The sequence below is a fragment of the Apostichopus japonicus genome, chromosome 8 (genome assembly GCF_037975245.1).
Source record: "Apostichopus japonicus isolate 1M-3 chromosome 8, ASM3797524v1, whole genome shotgun sequence".
NCBI lineage: Eukaryota > Metazoa > Echinodermata > Holothuroidea > Aspidochirotida > Stichopodidae > Apostichopus > Apostichopus japonicus.
The window spans coordinates 18,439,862-18,463,328 of NC_092568.1; the positions used below are offsets into that span (position 1 = coordinate 18,439,862).

The following is a 23,467-nucleotide window of genomic DNA, read 5'->3' on the forward strand; positions in this document are numbered from 1 at the left end:
AAAAATGGGAGACTCCTCTGAATATTTGCAAGTGCTAAAAAATATTCACAAATTGAGTGGTTTGATCTTTTCCGCCCTAGATAGCAAGTTTTATCCCACATGATCAGTCACTGCTGACATAGTGTTGAGAAAATAAATTCTTCAGGCAACATAATGGCTGTATTTCCTTAAAGGCATTGAAGACTCGCCCCAAACCGCGTGCCGAAAAAGTTAACTTTCCGTTGCTTGCAAGTGAAGTTTCTGCTTGTAGCTACAAAATGCAAACAGTAATGAAACGTGATACCTTGTTATCTTTAGCAGGACCTGAGATGTCCATCGCTGTACCGTTTGTACACTGCTGTGGGTATTGACCGCAGCTGTATGTACTGACTGTACACTAGTGTCTAATTACCGAAGGTAGCAAGCTGTGTGCATATATTCTGGAATTGATGGTGATGTCGAACACTTCTGTTACACCTCATTTGAAACTAGGTCAGATTACCGGCATTAGACGTTTCTTTTTGCGCGAGTCTTCACACTCTAGAGCCCACCCTGTGTCTGGAGTGATACCCTGGGAAACTTGCAAGCGGTGCTAGTCGTCGTTCAGATCAAAACAAAGGACCTGTACGCAGGGTTAGATAACGTTTGTTCGTGGTACGTGCTTTCGCAGTTTCGTTACGTATGACACGACCTGGTGCATGGGCGAAAGCTGCAGAGTTGTAATACATGAATTTCGTATGACTTCGACAACGATGGACGGAAGAAATGACGAGGAGATCCGATTTGGAATACTAACAGGTAAAGAGCTGCTGCAAGCAACCTCGTGCACTCGCTTGCTGTGTTTGTATTATGTTATGGTTTTATTAGTGGGTTGGACGTTAGACCTGGGCCTACTCTTGGCTAGGCCTAGCCCAGTGCATGTAACTATTACAACGCAAATACAGTACAGCCTAGCATACAAAATAACTGCCTCTGCCGTTAGGATTGAGCTAACGGACTAGCCTTACCTAGGCCTAACAGTAAGGCCGTGGCTATTCTTACGACTAGTTGTAACAATTATTTATAAACTATTCTTACGACATCGGCGAATTCATGCGAATTCAAAGTAAATAAAGCATCTGCGCATGAAGTAGGGGTAACCCAAACCCTAACTCTAACCCTCAATCCAACCCTAACCCTAAACCTAACCCTTAACCTAACCCTAACCGGAAATTATTGTTACTCCTGGTCGTAAAAATAGTACTCCTAGTCGTAAAATAGCAACTGCGCATGCGCAAAATGGAACTATTGTTACAACTAGTCGTATGAATAGCCACTTTGTAACAGTAACACCCTGCATTCATTAGCTGGATAGATTATACAGAGTTAAGGGTAACGTTGACATACTTGCCAACCATTAGATGCAAGTCTTGAGAAAGTTGAAGAAATATGGCATGGGTTACAATGCGGAACACTAATAACCCTTGAAACGATGAGTTTCATTTGGCTTGAAAATGTTATGCAACATAGCCAGGTTTCACTTTTAGGGTGCCAATTTCCAGTTTCTTCTCATTTCTTATGAATGTGTGTGTGGAGGTGGGGATGTACGAGTATCCATGTTTGTACCAATGGGGGGGGGGTTCGAGTTCTTTGTCTATCCTTCACCCAGGCGCGTAGCCAGGAATTTGCCAAGGGAGGGGCGAAACTGTTCATTTGGCATTGAAAACTATCTAAGCGTAGCGCCACCATGGTTGGCGCGAAGCATACAAGAAAATTTTGGCTTAGAATGCCTCCCAGATCGCTGGAAATGGCACTTCCCAGGCCTTGAAAGTTGCATCTTAGCATTTTCTCACTTGAAAATACTAGCGATATCATAAAAACATTAAAAAAAAAAAAAATTATGCTCAAGGGGGGCGGCTGCCCCCTTCGCCCCCTCCCCCTTGGCTACGCGCCTGCCTCCACCGTAAAAGATTCTGTTAAAATCAAATCCTAATGAAGGTTATAGGCCCGATATGAGACAGATTAAACTGGAATTGTATTCATTGTTCAGGCTAACTAAGTCCAATGTTCTTGACACACTGCTGGGATTTGAAATGTGGAATGCAATTTTACATCCGATATTTTTTTCTTTTTAAATTTCCATCCTCTTTTGACAGTGAGCGATCGATGTGCTCAAGGTTTGTCAGAAGATACGAGTGGTCCAAACTTGAAAGCGCTTGTTGAAGATGGAGAGTGGTATGTTTTTAAGATGTGTTGTGCATGGATAATATGTAGCAAATGTTAGTCTTGGCTTTCAATCATTCATAATTTGGTGAAACTCGCTGTTGTCAGCAGTGTTCGACTTATGGCCAAAAAATTGCATAGCAACAAATTTCGACAATTGCTATACAATATTTTTGTTGCATAGCAGTTCCCCAATAATGAATAGCAGTTTTGAAATTACCACAAAACGGACCAAATGTTGGCGATTAATGTATTAACTAGAAAATGTTTGTTTATTATTATTATTTATACTAGTGTTGCTACGATAATCGTTTTCAATATCGGTATCGGCCGATATTTGCAATATCGGCAGCATATCGGTATCGGTAAAATTTTGCCTAATTGCCGATAACAGCAAACCGATATTGAACTTTTCTTTTTAACAGCAGAGCTACCTGTACTTATTGATACTTGCAATGATTTGTTAATCTGCCCAAGACGATCCATTTCTTTAGCGTCAGTTAAACTCAGATTCATTTTCTATTAATATCCATGGAAACCTGACTCTCCGTAACATCTAAAAACACGTCTACGGCGCGCAAATATAACCAATGACCTTCGTGAACCTTGGCCTACACACAGCATTAGTGCAGCATATATACACTGTACTAACCATTCATTTCCTCAAAGGCCTCCGTGAAAACCTTGAACATGATGCATACAGTAACTGCACAGTTCAGCAGTGTTGGAAACCTTGTTCAATTTCCCGCGAACACACTGCCGATTTCCCGCCGGTGTTCGCCTGCCTAGCACGCGTAACGTGCGAGCATAAAGGCGTGGTGTCCAGGGGCCCGTCTTAGGGCTATGGTGGGGTCATGGGGTAGAACCCCTCGTGGGGATCCTGGGGGCGAAAGCCCCCGAAAATTGTTGTCATTTTTTGCGATGTCTGGCGATGAAAAAATTCGCAGTTGAGGATGCAAAATACTGACAACTTTTTTTATTTAAATTGTCACGAAACTGATGAAAATTTTAAAATGACAAGTTAAAGTAGCTATATTATGTTATAAAATGAAAAGAGATTTAATCTGTCTTTCAATCTTTAAAAAGTGCAACTTACAAAACTTCCGATATTATGAAACAAACAACGTTCAGCAAAGCCCCGTTTCTAGACTGCCTAACAATGAATAGCGTGCATTATGCGTACATTTTTACAACTGCAGTGTTTAACCCTATGCCCAACTACTGTACCACGGTACATGTGCTGCGAATTTGCACAGGTACCTTCGCAACAACTATGAGCCCATCCCCTGTGTAACACCTGTTTGTTAACATTTTTTTGGCACGTTGCCAGGGAACCTTTTAGTTACGTGAGATCCGTAACCGCCGAGGTGGTTAGGCTATTTGCTTTACACTTAACTATGGTAGGATATTATTTTTTCAGGTTTTTTTTCGCTATACGGTCAAGTGAATAAGTTGTACATTGAGTATAAACTCAATAAATTATAACTTCTTCATTGTGATCGACAGTTCGTAAGTTAAGGTTTGAGTGTTTGCTCCCAAATCTGACTAGGAATTTGTATCGCACAAATCGGCACAATGTGCGATGCTGATTTGGAAACGTCTCGCAAGTTTGTCGTTTTGGATCGCATTTTGCGATGCGATACCGGAAAAATCGAACACTGGTTGTCAGTATGGTATCTTGTGATTGGTTCAATTGGAATCTTCTTTCAGTATAACCTTGGTGCATGCATGAAACTGACACTCTTTGAAGGTATCAAACCATTTTCATGTAAAGCATGATAATCCATAGTATTCTTCAGAGCATTCAGTCTACTCATCATTGATGTTGTAGTTAATCAGTATGATTGTTGAGATGAGTTAGATCTTTACCTCCCATTAAATGGATGGTGGGTAGGGACGGTAATGGAGAGAGTAACACCCTTTAATACAGGAAAAGATGATGTGTAGTTTGGCTTTTAGAAAGCCTCAACCAATATTTGGCAAAGTCTTATCTTGGTTTCTGGTTAACAAATACATAGCAATTGATATGAAATTACTTGTGGTGGTGCCAACTTCTAGTACTGACAGTTACAGTATGGCAAGAATTTGTCTATCATATTTATAAGTTTTTGGATGCACATGTCTTTCTTGAAATTCATTTCATAACTACAATGGAAAAGAAAAAACTTTTCCTATTCTAGCCCATCCAGTAGTGTGGAGGTGATGAAGATAGTGCCTGATGAAAAAGACCAGATCCAGGTAAATTTATTGCAAAGCGAAGTTCTCGATTGTTACTCATTTGGTCTAAATGTCTTGTACTGTGGCCCATTACAACAGATAACTAACCATATTATGCATTAACTGTAAAATCTAATTGTAGATTGATGTGATCAGTTTTTGATCTTCTTAAACGGTACAAAAGTGATATATATTTGTAAGTTCCACCATAGATTCCCCCCTCTAGCTGTTCTTTCATCTTCTTACATATATATTTGCATATTGCACTTTGAAGTATTAAAATTGTCTAAGAACTTACCACATGACACATTCCTTCTAATGTTTTAAAACTTACAATACTTAATTAGCAACTTATGACATATGAGTTTGAGGACAATGTAGAGCAAGGCTTTTCTCAAATAATTTCTACAATGGCCAAAGAGAAAACATCACATTAATTGGTGCTGTACAGTACCTACTGTAGCATTAAAGCATTGTTCAGGGTAGGCAGGTACAGTACTCAAGCCTATAAGGCCTTTCATATGAGCCTGCATGGCAAACTGGCTCAAGTTTGTGGATTGATGTCTGATTAATTTATTTATTTATTTATTTGTTTATTTATTTATTTATTTACATTTTACGTGGTTTGGCTTCAGATAGATTGCTTCCTACTTTAGTCTTATTTTGAGTTAGGTTGTTTTGTTAGAAGTTCTCTTTAATTCTTTCAACCAAATGAAAACAGTTGCTCTGAAAGGATAATGAGTTTACTCCCTATGATTATTATAACAGGATGTGCTGATTGATTGGAGTGACCAGCTGGCATTGGATATCATCCTGACTACAGGAGGCACTGGGTTTGCAAGACGAGATATCACACCAGAGGTGAGTGGAGCTACATCATCGTAGTCACAGCAATGGCAGCTGTGGAGAAAATACCTAGACGTTATCGCATGGCCTCTCTCAGACTGAACGAATATGACGTCATTTAACAGTCATTTAACAGACCCAATGATGTTGAAGCTTTACTTAACATTTGAGTTGTCACAAAATTCAGTGGTGCCATATTGGATGCTATTTAGGTACTATTCCACCAAATCAGGGACCAACGAATGAAATCAACTATTTATAGTTCATTTGAAAGAAGCAAACATTTTCCTCATACTGATTTAACATTTAATCACTTGCTACTTTGGAGAGAATTCTTAAATCTGTACATTGTTTTAACCGTATGGACATATTTTAATTATAGCCAATTCTCTTCACTTTACGTATTTAAGAGAGATGGCTAAAGTATGTGTGTTATTTGTACAAACTTGTACTTGGTTTTTAAGCATTTTTGATATTATTATCACTCTTGACACCTGTACTGTTTGTAACATTTTAGTTTTTTATTTTCTCTCATACAAGGCAACAAAGGCTGTCATAGACAAGGAAGCTAATGGATTATCGACTGCCATGCTGACAGGATCCTTACAAATAACACCCTTGGCTATGCTTGGCAGGTGAGTGCTAGAGTTTATAATCTGTGTGATCATTACCATCAACAGATAGAGGCAACATAAAGGCATCTTCTTCATTTTTGTAAAAAAAAAAAAAAAAAAAAAACAATCATGTTTCCAAAGTTTCTGACCAGTATTCACTACCCACTATCTCCCTATATGCATGAACACACACACGAACGCACATACTGTACATGTTTGTATTACATTCAGACCGAGGACCCCATTGTATTTTCCACTTTTCAAATCCACGTACCCTTACCTTAACAATACCCCATACAATAGAATCCTTCCGAGGACGTGGTGATTCTCTAGAAATCACAACTGAGGACCTGAAAGTCTTTTGTTCAAGTCCTCGGTCAGAATACAAAACAAGTGCACACACACCCACACAGCAGTGTGGTACTGTACGTATGCACCAGGTATTGGTACTGTATGTTCTGCATATGTAAACGAATACTCAACTTCATTGAAACTAGTAGTAAAGCATTTTGGATTATCATCTTACGATAAATGTGTAAATACACATTAGTCGTTGACATATTCCTTAACACATACTCTAGCAATTTTAAAATATAAAAAGTAGGATATATCTCTTGCCAGACTTATGCTCCAAGTGTCATGATGAATTTCAGAATTATTCAATGTTTGTAATTTACTCATTCCAAACTCGATCAATTTCTAGGTGGATTGCAGCAATTTCATATTTCACTATTTAAATGATGCGAATTCCTATCAGACATAAAAAAGTAGTTTAAAATTTTCGTGATTGTGATGGAGCAAGGTTTGAATATGCAATTCAAATATGTTTATATTTTCATGAACATCTCCCCTTCAAGACTATGGGAGGCTGTAATCTTGAGTTGAAAACAATCAGCTTAGATTTATTTTGTTTCTCCTCTCATGTTGCAGACCTGCTTGCGGTATTCGTAAAGAGACATTAATTATCAACCTTCCAGGAAGTAAGAAAGGATCGCAGGTTCGTGGAAACCCCTCCCCGGTGTTTCTTCCCAGTCATGTCGCGATTACAAACTAGCAATGGTATTCCAATGCTTATACACGGCATAGTTAATCATGCAAAACAAAGTCGCCCTTAGCTTTACCCCCTTGGCTCAGACTGGAAATCAGGATTTGACAAGGTGACTAGTAATATTATGTTAAATGCGGCTTGGGAAACAACTTATTCCTTTCTGCAGAGTTGGTTGCAGAAAACTGTGGTAAAGTGATACCCCTTAATATATTAACTACAAAATCTGTGTGTAGTTCGTCGCAAAATCATTGAATTTTAAATGGTTGATATTGTCGGTGTTCAAGATATTATAAGAGGCTATGTGGGAAGTTCTCAAGATGCGTCAACAACAGTATTTCATAAAATTAAATGAGTTTTTGATTTTGCAGTTAGGTGGAACACTGCATTATGAATGAGGTAACCATGACAGTAATATCTTTGATTGTGCATATATAGTATTTCCATTTGTAGGTGTGTCATATCAAATACAGACCCTGGACAATGTTCATCTCTGTATGATTGTCCAGGAGATATCAACCTCCATCCACCTATATCCTGTCTGTAGGTCTGCTAGAACTATATGCAAAGCACACACAAATTTCTAGTAGAACAGAGAGAAATCACAAAATAAAAGAAGAATTTCTTTTTTAAATGCTATGCAAACATACACGAACAAACTTCATATTGCTGTGCTCATATTTTTGTGCAGTTGTACAAGATTTTACAATACCTGTTTTTGTTGAACAGGAAAATTTCCTGATTGTTAAACCGTGGTTGAAGCACGCTGTCAATCATCTACGAGAGAACAAGACTGCCGTGAACGCTGTACACTCCAAGATGCAAGACAAAGAATCAACACCAGCTCACACACACGACCACGTGAGTAAATAAATTGCGAGTCGAAGAATCTCAAATATGAGAGAAAGATATTAGAAAAGAAGAGCAAGAAACTGATAGAGATTTACTAAGAACTAGTAGAAATGGAGAGAAGTAAAGTTTGGTTATTCTGTGGTTAGGGTGGTTATTGGTTGATGCAACTTTTCTTTCTTTCAAAGTATCTCCAAATGATGAGACCTGAAATTTTAGAGGTAGAGAAGTATTGTCATTTACACATTAATGGTATTTGTATAATGTTATAGTACAGTAACACTCTTGTTAACATAATTCTGCCTGAAGCATGAAATATTATTACCTTAAAATAGATGATTTGCAAAAAAAATATATAAATACAAAAATTGAAATCATATAATTCCATGAGAAAAGTGTGTTAATTACTATTTTGTGGAGTTTCCTTAAACGACAAGAAACTTGCAGTGACCCACAAACTATAAGAATATTTTGTTTTGATGCTTCCAGTGTGCTACATAATAAGAAATAAAATCTCTCATTATTAATATCAACATTTTATGATGAGTGAATAGGAAATATGGATTTTTAAACTAACCTTATGATGTCGTTATTTGGTGCGGATATCAAACACGTGTCGACATGCTCTTTAGTGACCTACCAAAGTTTTAAATTTAAGTGAGTACAAACTTAATTGCATTTTTTAAAGCTGACATCTTCCTTCTTTGGTTTTTGTTAGTAATTCATATACTTACCCAAGATATACCATTTATTGTCTGTGTTGTCTTTTTTGTATATTGCCTTTGCCAGGTCTGCACCGCAAATGAAGCAGTTTCAACTTTCACTGGTATGCCGAATTTGTTTTAATCATTGGCGAATGTTGTTTGTCAATCATATTACAGTATTATTATCTATTCATTAATCAACATAAATTATCAGACATGAGCTTTTTTCGCGAATTCGCGGAATATCCGTGATTTCTTTTCTACCTTGGGGACAAAAGCTATTATCCTAACACACTGTAGCATATGCAAACTGGAGCCTATAACGCAATTTTTGCAAAGTTCCATGATTTATTTTACCCTAGGCTCATCCCTGAACATATGTGGTTCCTTTTAGGTTGACTGCATTTTCAATAGCTTTAACTGTCGTGAAATGTGATATTTCATTAAACGCCCACTTTCCATCTCTTTTGGTCCTCATCACTTCCAGTAGCTAAGCTCTACATGTACTTTCGGTTTGCAGTAACTATTCATTAAAAAAAAAAAACCTTTTCCTTTCAAATGTTGTTGCTATCTTTGCAAAAATACACAAAACATGTAGGGATAGATGAGTTGCTGCTTCTGAAACTGTTTTCAGCTCCTAAAGGGATTTACAGAGAGGGGTCTTTGCTCAATTTTATTCCATTCATTTTTATCGCCGTTCAGATTTTTGAAATGGACTGTTTTCTTTCCTTGTAGCAGATGATTGTAAAGCATTATGTTTTCATCATCAAGAGGCAATTATCATTTCTTTAAATATCAGTTATTACAGTAGGTTATTAGATTGTTTTTTTTTCATGTAGATGAACTTTCGTACAGATGCGTTCGTCAAGAATACGTTTTTTTTTTGTACTCCGTCTGACGAAACACTTTTATTGAAGAAAGGGCTTTGTTAATTTGACATTTCTGTTTGTTTTTTTCTAAACCTTCCTCAGATATAGGCAAGGTTGCACGAAGACCCAGGAAGTCTCAGTACCCTCTTATAAACTTTGATGAAGCAGTCCGAACAGTAATGGAACATTCCAAGTGCCTTCCAGTTGAGACCATTCCTATCGAAGGTAGTCTGTTTCTTATATATTACTCGTCAAGCTCTTTTGAGATTATTGTTTTATTTCATTTAGTTTTTAGCTCATACCAGCATGCTGGTGTGAGCTATTGTTACAATGCGGCGTCTATCACTCTATCACTCTATCACTCTATCATTCTATCACTCTATCACTCTATCCGTCAACAATTGGTAAAACCGCTCCCACTCGCACAGTGTTTGATGGAATTTCATGAAACTTGGACACAAGGACCATTAGGTATAGGTCCATCAGAGATGATCCAAAATTTGGGGTCAAAGGTCACCTGTGGGCCGTAATGGGCCATTTTGTGGAAATACGCAAAATGCTTCTTCTCCTACAGATTCCATGGTACAATGTTGAGGGTTTGTCACGATAGTACTATGGTAGTTTTACCTTCAGGGTGTTCATGAATTTGAGATCAAAGATCAACTAGGGGTCTTTTGTGGCCCGGGCCGCGGCCCTATATTTTCAAAGCTCCTGTTCGTACAGTGTATGGCCAATTATAATGTAACTTGGTCACAATGTTCCTCGGGATGAGAGTTACGAGGGGTGTTCGGAAAATTGAGGTCAAAGGTCATTTAGGGGGTCATCGGGGGTCATTCTTTGTAATATTTTCAAATATCTCAATCTTCTCAAGATTTTGATGGATCATATTCAAAGTTGAACTGATGATTGTTGGATTGTGTATGAATAAGGTGATGCCTAAAAAATTTTGGTCAAAAGTTAATTAATTACAATTAATCCCCATTGTTTAAAAAAATCTGAGCCTTCACTTTTTGCCAAAGCTCCTTTAATTTGTCTCCCAGTGTCTGCAGTGTTTGTTTACATTTGTGGTTAAGCTCTGCAGAGGCTGTTAGTGGAATTAAAGCAGGACTGGGAGTTGTTATTAACTGTTGAACTGTAAGCATGAGAGCCCTATAGCCAATCAGCACTTGCCAATTCTTAGAAGTCTTTGAGCCTGAGGTATGTAGGCAGCTTGTGAAGTTATGCCTTGTAGGGAGTGCTTGTTATGTCTGCTGAGGTAGAGGGGAGAAAGTTTAATAGGGTAGGTCAGTGGTATCGTTTAAGAGAGTGGGTAAAATAGGATTTAAAGGGGAAAATAGGAATTATAGCCAGTGGTGTGGCCAGGATTCTGCTAATGGAGGGGGGGGGGGTATCCCTCACGGGCCCAAAATTGGTTTTGTGGGCCCTACATTTTTAAGCTCGAAAAGGTATGAGCTTCTGCACCATTGGTGCTCTAGTTATTCACCTTCAGTACCAATTTTTAATTTTTACACTTGATTTGGTTTAAGTTTGGAACAATCTAATGTGCCAAAAGCTAAAGAAAAGAACTCACATCTTCACATTATGTATGATATACTGGAATTTGTCATCAAAGTAGCATTTTTGTGCCATATTCAGTCGACTTTCTGGGTGGTGGACATATATAAATTACAGGGAATAATTTAGTGTTCAAATTTTTGTAGCAGTTTTTCTGAGGGCTCTGAAATTTGTCTCAATTTGTCTCCTATAAAATACTATTGTTTCTTTGTAAAAAAATAACTACAATACATCTTAGGGCTTGTATAGGATTTTGTCACGCCATACCGCTGGATAAATTTTCCCCCTGAAGTATACATGTGTGTATTTCAGTGGCATGAACGTGGAAGATAGCAAGCATGTTGTAATGTAGTAAAGATGAAGTAGTATACCGCCACCTTTCTGTTATTAACACTATATACAGTATCAATGATCACAGACAGATTTGATGATTATAATATACAGTAGTACGTACAGAAGAGCATCATAACACACATCTCTTGTTTGCTCTCAGCCTCTTTGTTCATTCTTTATTCACACCCTTACCTAACCCCTACCCTTACCTATATCACACATGTGTGAAAAATTACAAACTCAAATCAATAGTCAAACCTACTGTAGGCCTCCCACTCTATAAAAAAGGTATATGCAATACCCTATTCTGTTGGACTATGGGCACCAATGTTGTGATGAGGGGTCTGAGAGTTGTAGAGAGGAAGATATCATGTCCACTGTAGGCATCTATGCACCCTTATATGACAGTTCCTCAATTTTTCTCCAACTCAACAGACTCTCTCGGACGAATTCTGTCGGAAGATATCACAGCTAAAGTTTCCATCCCGCCGTTTAGAGCATCCATTAAAGATGGTTATGCAGTCCTCTGTGAGTACACTTTTGTCAAAGAAAACATTTGAACTAAAAGATTTGTTGTTGTTGTTGTTGTTGTTCTTGTGTCTTTATGTGTCATGCATCTATTGTATCTAATGTAGTATGTTACTAAAGACAGCCCACACCAATTGTAAACGTGAGTTTGTTGTTTCCAATTGAAAACCATGCAAGTTCTGCATATGTAAATTAGGGATACTCCATTCTGTATATATAAGAAATTGCAAGGTGAACAAACTTGTCAAGCATTCTTCCTTATCTCCAAACCTTCCACAAGTTGCATGCGGGTAAAGTTAGAAGGTCAATGTGTATTGTGGCTATCATTGATGTATGCTGTTGCCCAATGCCCATGCAGACTTCTATAACCAATCAGCCAATCAGCATAATGTATATGTACGTATATTTGAATATTCATTATTTACCAGATTGAAATGTTCAATCTACAATGAGAATTCTAGAAATAAGAACAAATTATGTCAACGTAACTGTTTGGAGTAGTTCTGAGTTGTGTCTTTTGTTAGACATGAAAAATACCTGTTTTTGTTTGTTTGTTTTGTTGAAACCTATTGTTTTCTATAGTAGAAAAGAAGTTTAATCACTTTTGTACAAAAATAAATTTGCAAAGGACACACATGAACAGTTAGGTATAAACAATTTTTGGTTTGGCTAGGCTTGAAAAGAAAATGAACTTTTCATTCTTAACACTTATAGCATGCATTTGGAGACCTATAATGAAATTCAGCACAAGTACCAACTAAAACCACAGACGGAAAATTGATTGCTCAGTGAATAAAAGCTCAAACTGTAAACGTTAATAGATATTTATTGTATGAGAAAATGTAAAATAATAATTGCATTTTTCTCCCTTCATCTCTGAAAAATCTTGCAAAGGCAGATATCTCTCTTTGCATTAAACTTGAAGAAGTGGCTACTATTAGGTGTGGATTGTATATTTAGAAGTCATTCCAAACCAGACCACCAAATTTTAGCATAATAAATATGTATTATTAAAATCCTTCAAAACATTGGCAATATCCACAAGGGTCTTATACCATGTTTCCCCACTGTATGTTTCTTTTAGCCAATAAAATCTTTTTGCCTAGGTCCAAAGCTGTTTATATGCCCACCTGTTTTTAGAATTGACATCCATTTTTGTCCAATATTGCTTTCCACATAGTATATAGAATGAAGATTCCAAATTGTCAGGGAGGTCTGAATATCATGAACTTCTCTGTTTTGCAACTGTATCTTCTTCCCAATAGATACAGCCTTATCTCTCCCTGGAATAGTTTTGAGTGAATGTGTGTGTGTGTGTGATGTCTGTATTTGCTTAGTTCAATTTATAATGTATTAGCCTAATGTGAGACCAGTGTCGCCAACAACATGCTCCACAATAATTAACACTAAAATTAGTGTAACTCTCCAATGTAACCCTGCAACGTTGTAGGGTTTACATTGGAGAGTTTATTTCGTTTATTTTATTTGTTTTTTTCACAACATATATACAACAAATGTAGCGAATACAGAGAGTTATGGAATGAGAAAGGAAGTGTATCAGGAAACCCTTTTGGGCTTATCTAGTGTTACACTCCCTGTACATAGAGTACACAAATAACTTACAAAAAAAAAAGAATTAAGAAAAAGAACTAAGAAAAAGAGAAGAAAAAAAAGAAAGGAAGAAAAAGAAAAGAAAGAAAGAGGAACCTCAATCTCAGTATAAGTTGAAGTAAAATCTCATTAATTGGAAAGTGGAGATGCAAACAAGTGTTTCAAGTCATACGGAAACGGTAACCCCTCTTATGAGAGCCTTGGGTATTTGCAATGGATAAGATCGCGATTATCTCCATACATGTATTCATGACAGTTCACTGCACAGTGTAGTCGTAAACTCTTTGCTGACAATTAATTGTGCCACAGCATCGGATGGTCCTGGCCCCCGTCGTGTTGTCAGTAGCAGCACTGCTGGTCAATCCCAGCCAGCCCCGGTCCGGTCTGGGTCTGTGGTCCGAATCACAACTGGTGCCATGGTCCCTACAGGAGCAGATGCCGTAGTGCAAGTAGAGGACACAGAGCTGTTAGCTGCAACTGAGGAAGTAGGTACATCGTGCATATTTTTGTAATGATCGTCTTTGCCATAGGCGTAGGAGGCGAGGGTGGGGGGCTGGGGAGGCTGCAGCCCCCCAACCAAATATTTTGGAGAAATTCGGGCAATATGCTGAGAATTTTTCGGGCACATACTGAAAGACAATATATTTTGCAATGTGTTTTTCAATGGTTAAACTGATATTATTATCATTATTATTGTAACGACTTCCCCAATAATTCTAACCAATATGGAAGGGTAATATTGCGGAAAATGATTGTATGTTATTGGCATGCGATGTAATAACCGATGCATGCCTATATGATATGCAAAATAACACGTCGAATGCGTGCGGAGGGCGCGGAAAATTTTTGTTATATTTTTCGGGCAAGTCATTACAGCCCCCCAAATCAAATTGGGCTCCTACCCCTATGGTCTTTGCATACTACTATTTTTTCACTCTTAGCACTATTTTTGACTCGGTTCTTGTATTGTTGCCTTAGTATACATATCATTATACACAGGGAATAAATCATCTGGTATGTAGCATATCAAATTGGTATACAGTTAAGTGGAAAGATGTAGCAGAGTTCTTTTGTACAACAGAACGATAATATAGTACGCTATAAAGGTTAATGTTTACAGGCTTCAAAACTGTTTCACAAAATTTGAACATTAAATGCATCTGTCGTGTCGTACGAGAATTCTCTTATGCAATGGTGATCATGATTTTTATTCATCTTTTTTCTTTTCATCTGGTATGTAGCATAGCAAATTGGTATACAATTAAGTGGAAAGATGTAGCAGAGTTTTTTTGTGTACAACAAAACAATAATATAGTATTCTATAAAGGTTAATGTTTACAGGCTTCAAAACTGTTTCACAAAATTTGAACACTAAATGAATCTGTCGTCATACGAGCATTCTCTTATGCAATGGGGATCGTGATTTTTATTCATCGTTTTTCTTTTGATACACCCTCACAGTGAAAAAGCAGACAGATGTACTTGTAGTCATGGCAACTGGCTGGTCTTTGATTTTTAGTGTCTAATAACACACTTGAGCATGAGTTATATTTTTTATACACATAAAGTAGTCCTGCAAAGGAAGAAACTAACAAACTGACTCCACACAACAAAGGTCCCATTCCAAACTTGAGCTTATCTGTTCAACCAAATTCTGTGTTTTTTTTTTTAAAGGGAGCAGAAGAATTGGAAGTCAAGATCCTGACCTCTGCCAAAGCTGGTCAAGATATCAGGTAGGTAGCCCACCCAATTTGATGTGTTCTCTTTTTGAATTTGTGGTTAGTTTGTAGATGGAATTGTAACGAAGCAGTTGTCATTACATCAGACAAGAACAAAATTTCTGGCGTGTATAAATCGTTTCCAAAGCAGGAGTATTGTCTCCACTTAAATGCTTGAAATAACTTTGAACTTAGGACTAGCTTAAACTATGATTCTCTTTATATTCAATGGATTAAGCTGCATTTACAGTACACAGTAGTGTGGTAGTATTTTGTAAACCCACATTTTGGAGAGGGAATAGAAACTGTGAAACTGATATTTTGTTTTTGCCCCCATGCTTACAGACCAGCAGGCTCAGATGTTATGAAAGGTGACACAATTCTGAAGAAAGGAACAAGATTGGGTCCATCTGAGATTGGCCTTTTAGCCTCTGTCGGTGTCACACAGATCAACGTTTACAGAGTACCAACGGTCGCTGTGCTCTCCACCGGTAACGAGGTAAGTGTTCATGTACAGTACAGTCGAATCAGACGAAGTTAGTGTTCATGTACAGTCGAATCAGATGAGGTAAGTGTTCATGTACAGTCGAACCAGATGAGGTAAGTGTTCATGTACAGTCGAATCAGAGAGGTAAGTGTTCATGTACAGTCGAATCAGATGAGGTAAGTGTTCATGTACAGTCGAATCAGATGAGGTAAGTGTTCATGTACAGTCGAATCAGACAAGGTTTATAGTGTTCATGTGTACAGTCGAATCAGACGCATGAATGAAAGTCAACAGTTTCAAGAGTTTTCACCGGTTTTCATTAGAGGAGGGATGTTTCATAGCTGACGTGGACCATGGACTGTTGTAAGATCCCAACATCCCAAAAATAGTTTAAATACTTAATATAAGGTTTTAGCTCTTCATGGACTTTGTTATGAATCATTTTGTTGTATAAAACTATTTCATGTCGTAAGTGCTATCATTTTAGAAAGACGTTGCATGTAATCTGCTTGTTAGTCAGGATGCTAACATTTTGCTCGTTTCTTGGTCCTCCCTCCAGTTGAGTGACCCCCACGGCACCCTCGAAGAAGGCCACATCTTTGACAGCAATCGGACAATGTTGATGATGGCACTTAAAGAACACCGTATCCCATTTGTCGATATGGGTATAGCAATAGACAAGTAAGACTGCAACTTTTGAAATGTCTTCCTCTGAGATTCAGTGTTATCCAGTATTATGGCATCATTTGTTTGGTTCAAACATCTACCATATTAACCAGCCAGTTGGGACAATTTCCTAATGCTAATACATCTCTCAACTGTACACCAAATATCATGCTCTCAAAGCACTGGTATTGACAGTACAAACAGTTCCTAACCTTGATCTGATGGAAACATGATATTCATACTGCTTGTACTGACAATACGAGTGCTCTGAAGCGGGACATGGCACTACAGTATAGAAAAAGAATTGTCCCAACTGGGTGCATTTAACTTTGAGGCTCATGAATGTTTAATACTCAATTTATAAATAAATTGGTAAAACTGCTAAAGGCATTTTCTTTGTGTGCAAGAATCGTCGTGCAAATCAGTAAATTGATCCTTTTGCATTTTACATTACTGATGCCAAATTCGTTTTTGTTAGGAGGTTGTGCATGTTTGTGACACTATAATGGTCTGTTTGGTAACCTCGGTAACTCCGTTCATTGCAACTAGATTGTACACATGGCTTGCATAAGATGTTCATTGATGCTATGTAAGTTTGTGTATGCTTGCCACTCTATTCACAGAGTTGTCAGTGTGCAGTAACTCGATTCTTTGCACTATACAGGACATAAATAAATGACAGAAATACATTTCACTAGTTGTCTACTACTTTGCATCAAAGTGGTCATTCTTGTAATACAATAATTTCTTTATTTTTACATGGCCATACAGATCGGGTCAATTAGTCTGTGTATGATTATCAAATGATTGTGATAAGACTTAAAACTGGTCAGGTTGAGTTTTATAATACGCATTGCCTTTTCATTCTCTTGTCTTTTTTACAGTACGGACGACTTGCACAAGAAGTTGAGTGATGCTCTCTCAGAGGCTGATGTCATTGTTACATCAGGAGGAGTGTCAATGGGAGAGAAAGATTTACTCAAATATTGTCTTACTGTGCAACTGAAGGCCAAACTTCATTTTGGGAGGGTCCTTCTGAAGCCAGGGTCAGTCAAAGAGACAACTTTTTTTGAATGACACGATCCTAAAAGAAAATTGCAGATGCGTTTGCTATACTTTTCATTGAATTTTTCATATTTTTCATGTATTATGCTAATGTTTATTTATTGTTAAAAACTAGAGATCTTCACTTTTCAGGTAGGCATGATTTTCCTTGCTGCCCTTTCTTAAATCAAACTGTGGCACTTGACATCAGATAAATAAATACAATGAAACAACTTTGTTTGGGTTCCTGGGTATCATTTTCATCTTCATCTGTGAAAGAGTTGAAAAAACAAATGTTGAATTACATTTCCTTTTTTCCAGAAAACCAACAACATTTGCAACAATACCATCATCAAATAGAGAAAAATTAGTTTTTGCCTTGCCAGGTATGTCAGCTGTTCTTATTGTAATTATTGAATTATTATATCGAACTTTTCGAGTTTTAGAGGAAATTGAGATCTTTTTGGCAAAGAAAATGACTCTGTGCAGAACCTATTTCATAGGTTTTGATTTTTCTTGTCACTTGTCAAAGTTGTCGATGTAATTAAATGTATTGACTTGCAATAATTATAATAATAATAATAATAATAATAAAAATAATAATAATAATAATAATAATAATAACAACAACAATAACATAAAAATGAATTCATTATAAATGCACTTTTAATTTCATCCGATATTCCAATCACCAAACAATTGTCAAAGCTTGAAACATTCCATTGTCTTCAGATTTATTGTTGCACTTTCTCATTTTACAGGTAACCCAGTTTCATCCATGGTGTGCTTTAATCTCTTTGTACTTCCTGCTCTGAGAAAACTGATGGGAGACCCTTCACCATCACCAACCAAAATAAAAGCCAAAGTAAGCAATTCAATCTTGTCAAACATGATTGCATGTGAAAACAATGATCAATCGTTGTCGTAAATATTACTCAACCTCGCTGTTAACATTGCTGATCCTTTCCCGAATTGTCATCGGCCTGATGTTTTTGATCCTAGCAGGATCTTCTTCTGAGGCTGTAAACTGAGATGAATAACAAAGTAAAGAACACGAGAAGAGAGACATATAGAGAGACAGACAGACAGATGGAGTGACAGCTAGTCCATCCATCTATCTCTCTCACAACTTAGTTGTCTCTCTATCTCTCTCTCTCTCTTCTTGTGTTCTTACTTTGTTTTCATTTCATTTTATAGCCTCTGAAGAAAATCCTGCTGGGATCGAAACGTCCAGCCCTCTAACATTAATATTTTACCGTAGACACCTTCTTTTGCAGTAGATCAGCAGGTTTTTTTAACAGTGTTTTATGGTCTCTCATGAAATTTCATCAGATGGTGAATAAAACCTCCTGCATTTATCTGTTAATGTACTTTATCTTCAAATCAGAAATAGCTATGTCTTTTCCTCTTAGTCCTGTCATCTTCATCTCAATTGTCTTGTTCCTTTGTAGCTTACAGCAGATATTAGACTTGACTCCAGACCAGAGTTTCAAAGAGTCCAGCTCGTCTGGGGAGATTCTCAGATACCTCAGGCTTTGACGACAGGAAAGCAGATCAGCTGTCGACTTCTGAGTATGTGCCAGGCTAACGCTCTCTTGCAGCTTCCTCCCAGGTCAGAAGAAGTCTCCATCTTGAGAACAGATGATGTGGTAGATGCGATTCTCATCGGCAGATTATGAAAAAAAAACAACCGAAATACGTCCTTCGTGAAAGCATTCAGGTGTTAGTTATTAGTTTGACAGCAAACTAGCAGTTTATAAGGCCCATTTAGTAGTCAATTATGTTATAAGACTATTTGTTAACAAATCATGGCTGGAGATGGATGGAGATTTGAACAAACTTGGTAAATTTTTCCCCCCATGGAGGTAAATGAATCGACATTTAAGTCGGAAAAACTACTTAGAAATAGCTTGATTATATGCAAAACAGAAATGACTCGTTACCAATCAGCAGCAAGATGGTACTTTATGCAAATCATGGGAGCTTTGGTCAGTATTGTAAATATCCTGACTTCCTTTTTGTTTCTCCATCTTTCAGATATTGTGTATTCAAAAATCCTTGTATATCAGGAAAATAGCTAGTTTAATAATAATAAATAATAAAAATAGTAAAATAGTACTTATAGCGCGTTCATCAGCAACGCTACTCGAAGCGCTTTACAGGAATTGAAACAATTAATATACAGGAAACATTGAAAATACAGGAAACATTCAAAAGCAAATAGTAGAAAAATATCGCCTAAAAGGTATACACCCATTCAACCTATAATAGGATAGAAAAATACATTAAAGCTATGGTAATACAAAAATACTGTACAGTTCAAACATCAAAGGCAATTCTAAACTAATCTGTTTTCAGCAATGTTTTAAAACTGGCAAGGCTTGCGCAGGTACGTATTGAATCCGGCAAAGCATTCCAAAGCAACATTCCATAACTCTCATTTTTTATCAGTGCTGTAGCTTTTATTGGTTTGTATGTTGAAATGCCTAGAACTTTTTCTCCAACTGATACACCATAAGTACTGGTGGTGGGAATAAGCGATTGCTAGTGGCTAGAATGGTATCTACTCCTGATTGTGGTAGGGTCACTAAGACTGGCTGTCAGTTAAGAGAAAGAGTGTCATTAAAACTGATTTATGTCATATTAGAGATTGCTTATCGGAATGGTATCTTCTGATTGGTTCAGGTCAGTAAGACTGACACTTTATGTCAATTTGTTCCCCTTCCGATAATACCGTATGTAGTGGTTTTGGCAATAAGCGAGTGCTACTTGGAAGTGTATCTACTTCTGATTGGTGCAGGTCAGTAAGGCCGGCTGTTATGTTGGTTTGTGCAGACTTTGTCCCCTTCCAATAATACCGTCAGTAGTGGTTTTTGGCAATAAGCGAGTGCTATTTGGAATGGTATCTATTTCTGATTGGTGCAGGTCAGTAAGACCGGCTGTCGATGTATGCTGATTCAGGGTGGCTACATCACTGCTAATATAAATGATGTGAAATGCTTACCTCCTATGCCATTCTATATCATGCAATAGCAGGGACAGATATTTCCTCTATAATGGGTCCATGGAGAGTATGCAGGAGCAATCCTTTTTGTATTAATTCATATTTTGACACAACTAGTACAGTTAATACTTATAAATTGAAATATTACAACTCTGTTTATTATTGTTCTATTATATCGTGTTATTATCGTTCACAAATTTGCTGCCCAGGAGAATAAGCGATACAGCTGTTAGATGTCTTCCAGAGTGCTTTCATGGTATCCTTGAGAAAACAAAAAATGCAAACATTTGATAAATATAGGATAATCCATAGTATATATTCGTAATGATTAATTTATTTCATATACCACTACTCCTGATGGCTTGTAAAGTGAATATATTGCATTGTGTGTTGAGAGATTTAATATAGACGTCTTAACTCACTTGCATCACTTTTCTCTTTTACACCTGAAGCCCCCCTCAAGACAGGACAAGAACCTTTGTTAAATTTGAACAACAGAGCAAGGAATGTGTCATTCAGATATTCAATTTGGTGTTTGCTTCTGTGTCATAACAATAATTTGTGTCCCTGAATTCCCTCACGATGGCATGATGTTATTGTAAGAGAGGTATTGCTGATAACAGGATCACTTTGGCAATGTTAACAATCACATAATCTTAAAGGATCGTGTTCATATGATGCATTTTACCAAAGTCTTTGATTTTCTTGGTAACTCTTGCAACATAACCAACATAACGCCATAACCAACATAACGCCGGTGCCTTTCAATCATAAGGTCCCCGGTTCGAGTCACTCCCAGATTAATGTATGTCGTCCAGTTACAGAGTTGTTGACAAATGACAAATTCATAATCATGGACGCTAAATATGATTGTAAGAGACTGACTTCGGTCAGCTTGCGGCTTTGATAAGCTAATGAGGCTTCTTTGCGAGTTTCTGCTTGCAGGAGGATCTAAAATACATACATACATATGTACAAATAAACATTAAAAACAAATTGTGGATAAGAGGTACTACGAGGCAGAGAAAGTTCAGACATAAAGGATACACTATTTGGATCAGCTGTATAGTGTATTTATTGTAACTAGATGTGTGTATCACCGAGTCAATACAAACTGCTGTACTTGTTTTAAGCCGTAATAATATCTGTGTTTGCATCAGCATCATTAACCAATCTGATTTAAACAGATTTACAATTGATAAATTTAACATATTTTATGATCCATGAAGACACATTTAATACGTTAGGATCAATCTTTACTTCAGCTCAAATAATTGACACTTCTCATTTTATTTTCAATTTTCTATCCATTGTCTCTATAAATATTCCCATACAGTAGCGTAGGAAGGTACTTTTGAGTGGGGGGCTGAAGACTGATGGCCGGCCTGGGGGAGGGGTCTAAGGGGAGGGGGTGTCCCCCTCCCCTTTGGATTTTTTTTGCATTTCCAGGTGGCCTCAGATGCAATTTGGTGCAATATAGCACACTTCAACCCACCCACTCCATTTTGTATATTATTTTGCATTTTCACCTGGCCTTAGATGCAATTTGGTGCTCCAAATGAGATTTTTTTCTCATTGGGAAATGAAAAAGGGGTTTTCTGACTTGCGAAGCGGGGGGGGGGGGGGCGGAATGATACTTCCGCCCCCATATTTTTCACTGGGGGGGGGCTGGCGCCCCCAGCCCCCCGGTTCCTACGCCCTTGTTCCCATAGAGACTATGAAATACTAACAGATAAAGACTGTGCCTTCAAGAACAAAAATTCATAAATAATAATGATGGAACTGAAGTCTTATTTTGACTTTTCTAGAATTCTTCATGCATAAAGAAATAATTGTTCAATAATTTACGTTTCCTTCACGTAGGGTAGAAGGTAAAAGGTTCCTATTTCAAAGCATTTGGAAAATTACCTTTACTGCATGGATTGTTTATTATGTTGAAAGTTGCCGAAATGCCAAACAAGTCTTTTGAGAGAAGAATAATGCTTATCTGTCATTGATTATTGAAAGGACATCTTTAGTTTCCGTTCTGGTTATTAATAGAATCATTAATTTAAATTGGATGTGTGAGCTTGATTCTTGGTGCTCTCCTCGTACACTTGACCGTATAATTAAAAACACGGCCTTGAATACAGTCATTGATATTGAACAATATAGAACTATAGCTGTTGTCATTCATTGTCATTCTTTTTGTAAATTTACCGTACTTATTTGTTTCTTTGAAACTCTTTTGTTATGTGTTCGTTCTGAATAAAAACAAATTAGTAACACAACTGGCATTCTGAGCTATGATGATGACACCTAACACGGATACATAAATGTTAGTTTATTACAAGAAGACAAATATCGTGATGCATGATAATAAAATTAACTACAAAACTGGCAGTATGATATTATGAAAATAATTGCAACGCTATATAGTGACTGCTTGGCCCACATTTTGTTCTGGTGCTTGCTCGTTCTAATTGTCCAAGTGTAGTGGTCAGGCCTTATAGGAGGGTTTTAAGGGTTACGGCCCAGGGTCCCATGATCAATTATGCAGGAAGGGGATGGTGAGGGGTGGGGTGGGGAGGGGGTTGGGGGCTGGCGTGTAGTGGCAATCGAAGTGCCTGAAGATTAATTAAGGAAAACAATTCCTTTTTGTGGTGATAATTAGCTATATTTTATATTAGAAATATGTTGAACTTCTACAATCGAAGACTTACATTGATTTTTAAACCAATCTGCTAGGCTAAACTGAAAGATTAAAGATAAACTAAGTTAGTTTTAAATTTTTAAGGAAGGTCGTAATTCCACTGTAGGTCGTTTACTGTACCTCCATTTCATTAACAAAAGTCATTTCAAAGTATCTCTTCCGAGATCCGGCCTTGGGAATCACAAATGATTTCGAGTTGGTTAGCTTCATGTTTGATCTTTAGAGTAAGGCAAATATGTCACCAAAACAGAACTAGTATTGTTCGATGCTGGTGACAAACGCCTATGGTGGACTTACGACCTTCCTTACCGGTTTCGAACCTCTGGATATACAATCAGCGTCCATAGCCTAGTGGTTAGGGTGTCCGCATATAAAGCCGGAGGCCTGGGTTCGAATCCGATATACAACTGGGATTCTTCTCGTAATTAATTGGAGACGAGATCTCTTTAAACATATTTTCACAACTAGTACATAGATTGAGAACGTTACAGCTGTGTTATACAAA

General features: G+C 37.4%; 1 protein-coding gene across 1 annotated transcript; it reads left to right on the forward strand.

Moving 5' to 3' along the window:
• The first annotated feature begins 501 nt into the window (after positions 1-501).
• Positions 502-22,431, forward strand: LOC139970856 (gephyrin-like). Its single transcript, XM_071976898.1, has 18 exons — positions 502-777; positions 2,115-2,193; positions 4,362-4,419; positions 5,167-5,259; positions 5,785-5,879; positions 6,789-6,855; positions 7,633-7,764; positions 8,542-8,578; positions 9,428-9,550; positions 11,648-11,740; positions 13,661-13,836; positions 15,026-15,084; positions 15,415-15,568; positions 16,116-16,237; positions 17,107-17,268; positions 17,588-17,652; positions 18,028-18,131; positions 18,718-22,431. The coding sequence occupies exons 1-18, from the start codon at positions 678-680 to the stop codon at positions 18,943-18,945; spliced, it is 1,947 nt and encodes a 648-aa protein (XP_071832999.1). The 5' UTR covers positions 502-677; the 3' UTR covers positions 18,946-22,431.
• Positions 22,432-23,467: the final 1,036 nt, after the last annotated feature.

What these genes read in the sequence shown, in the direction of transcription:
- LOC139970856 (XM_071976898.1), top strand. Translation starts at nt 678, where the DNA reads ATGGGCGAAAGCTGCAGAGTTGTAATACATGAATTTCGTATGACTTCG. An exon ending in ATGAAAAAGACCAGATCCAG is followed by an intron (nt 4,420 to 5,166) that starts GTAAATTTATTG and finishes TTATTATAACAG; the next exon opens with GATGTGCTGATTGATTGGAG. An exon ending in AGGGTCCTTCTGAAGCCAGG is followed by an intron (nt 17,269 to 17,587) that starts GTCAGTCAAAGA and finishes CCTTTTTTCCAG; the next exon opens with AAAACCAACAACATTTGCAA.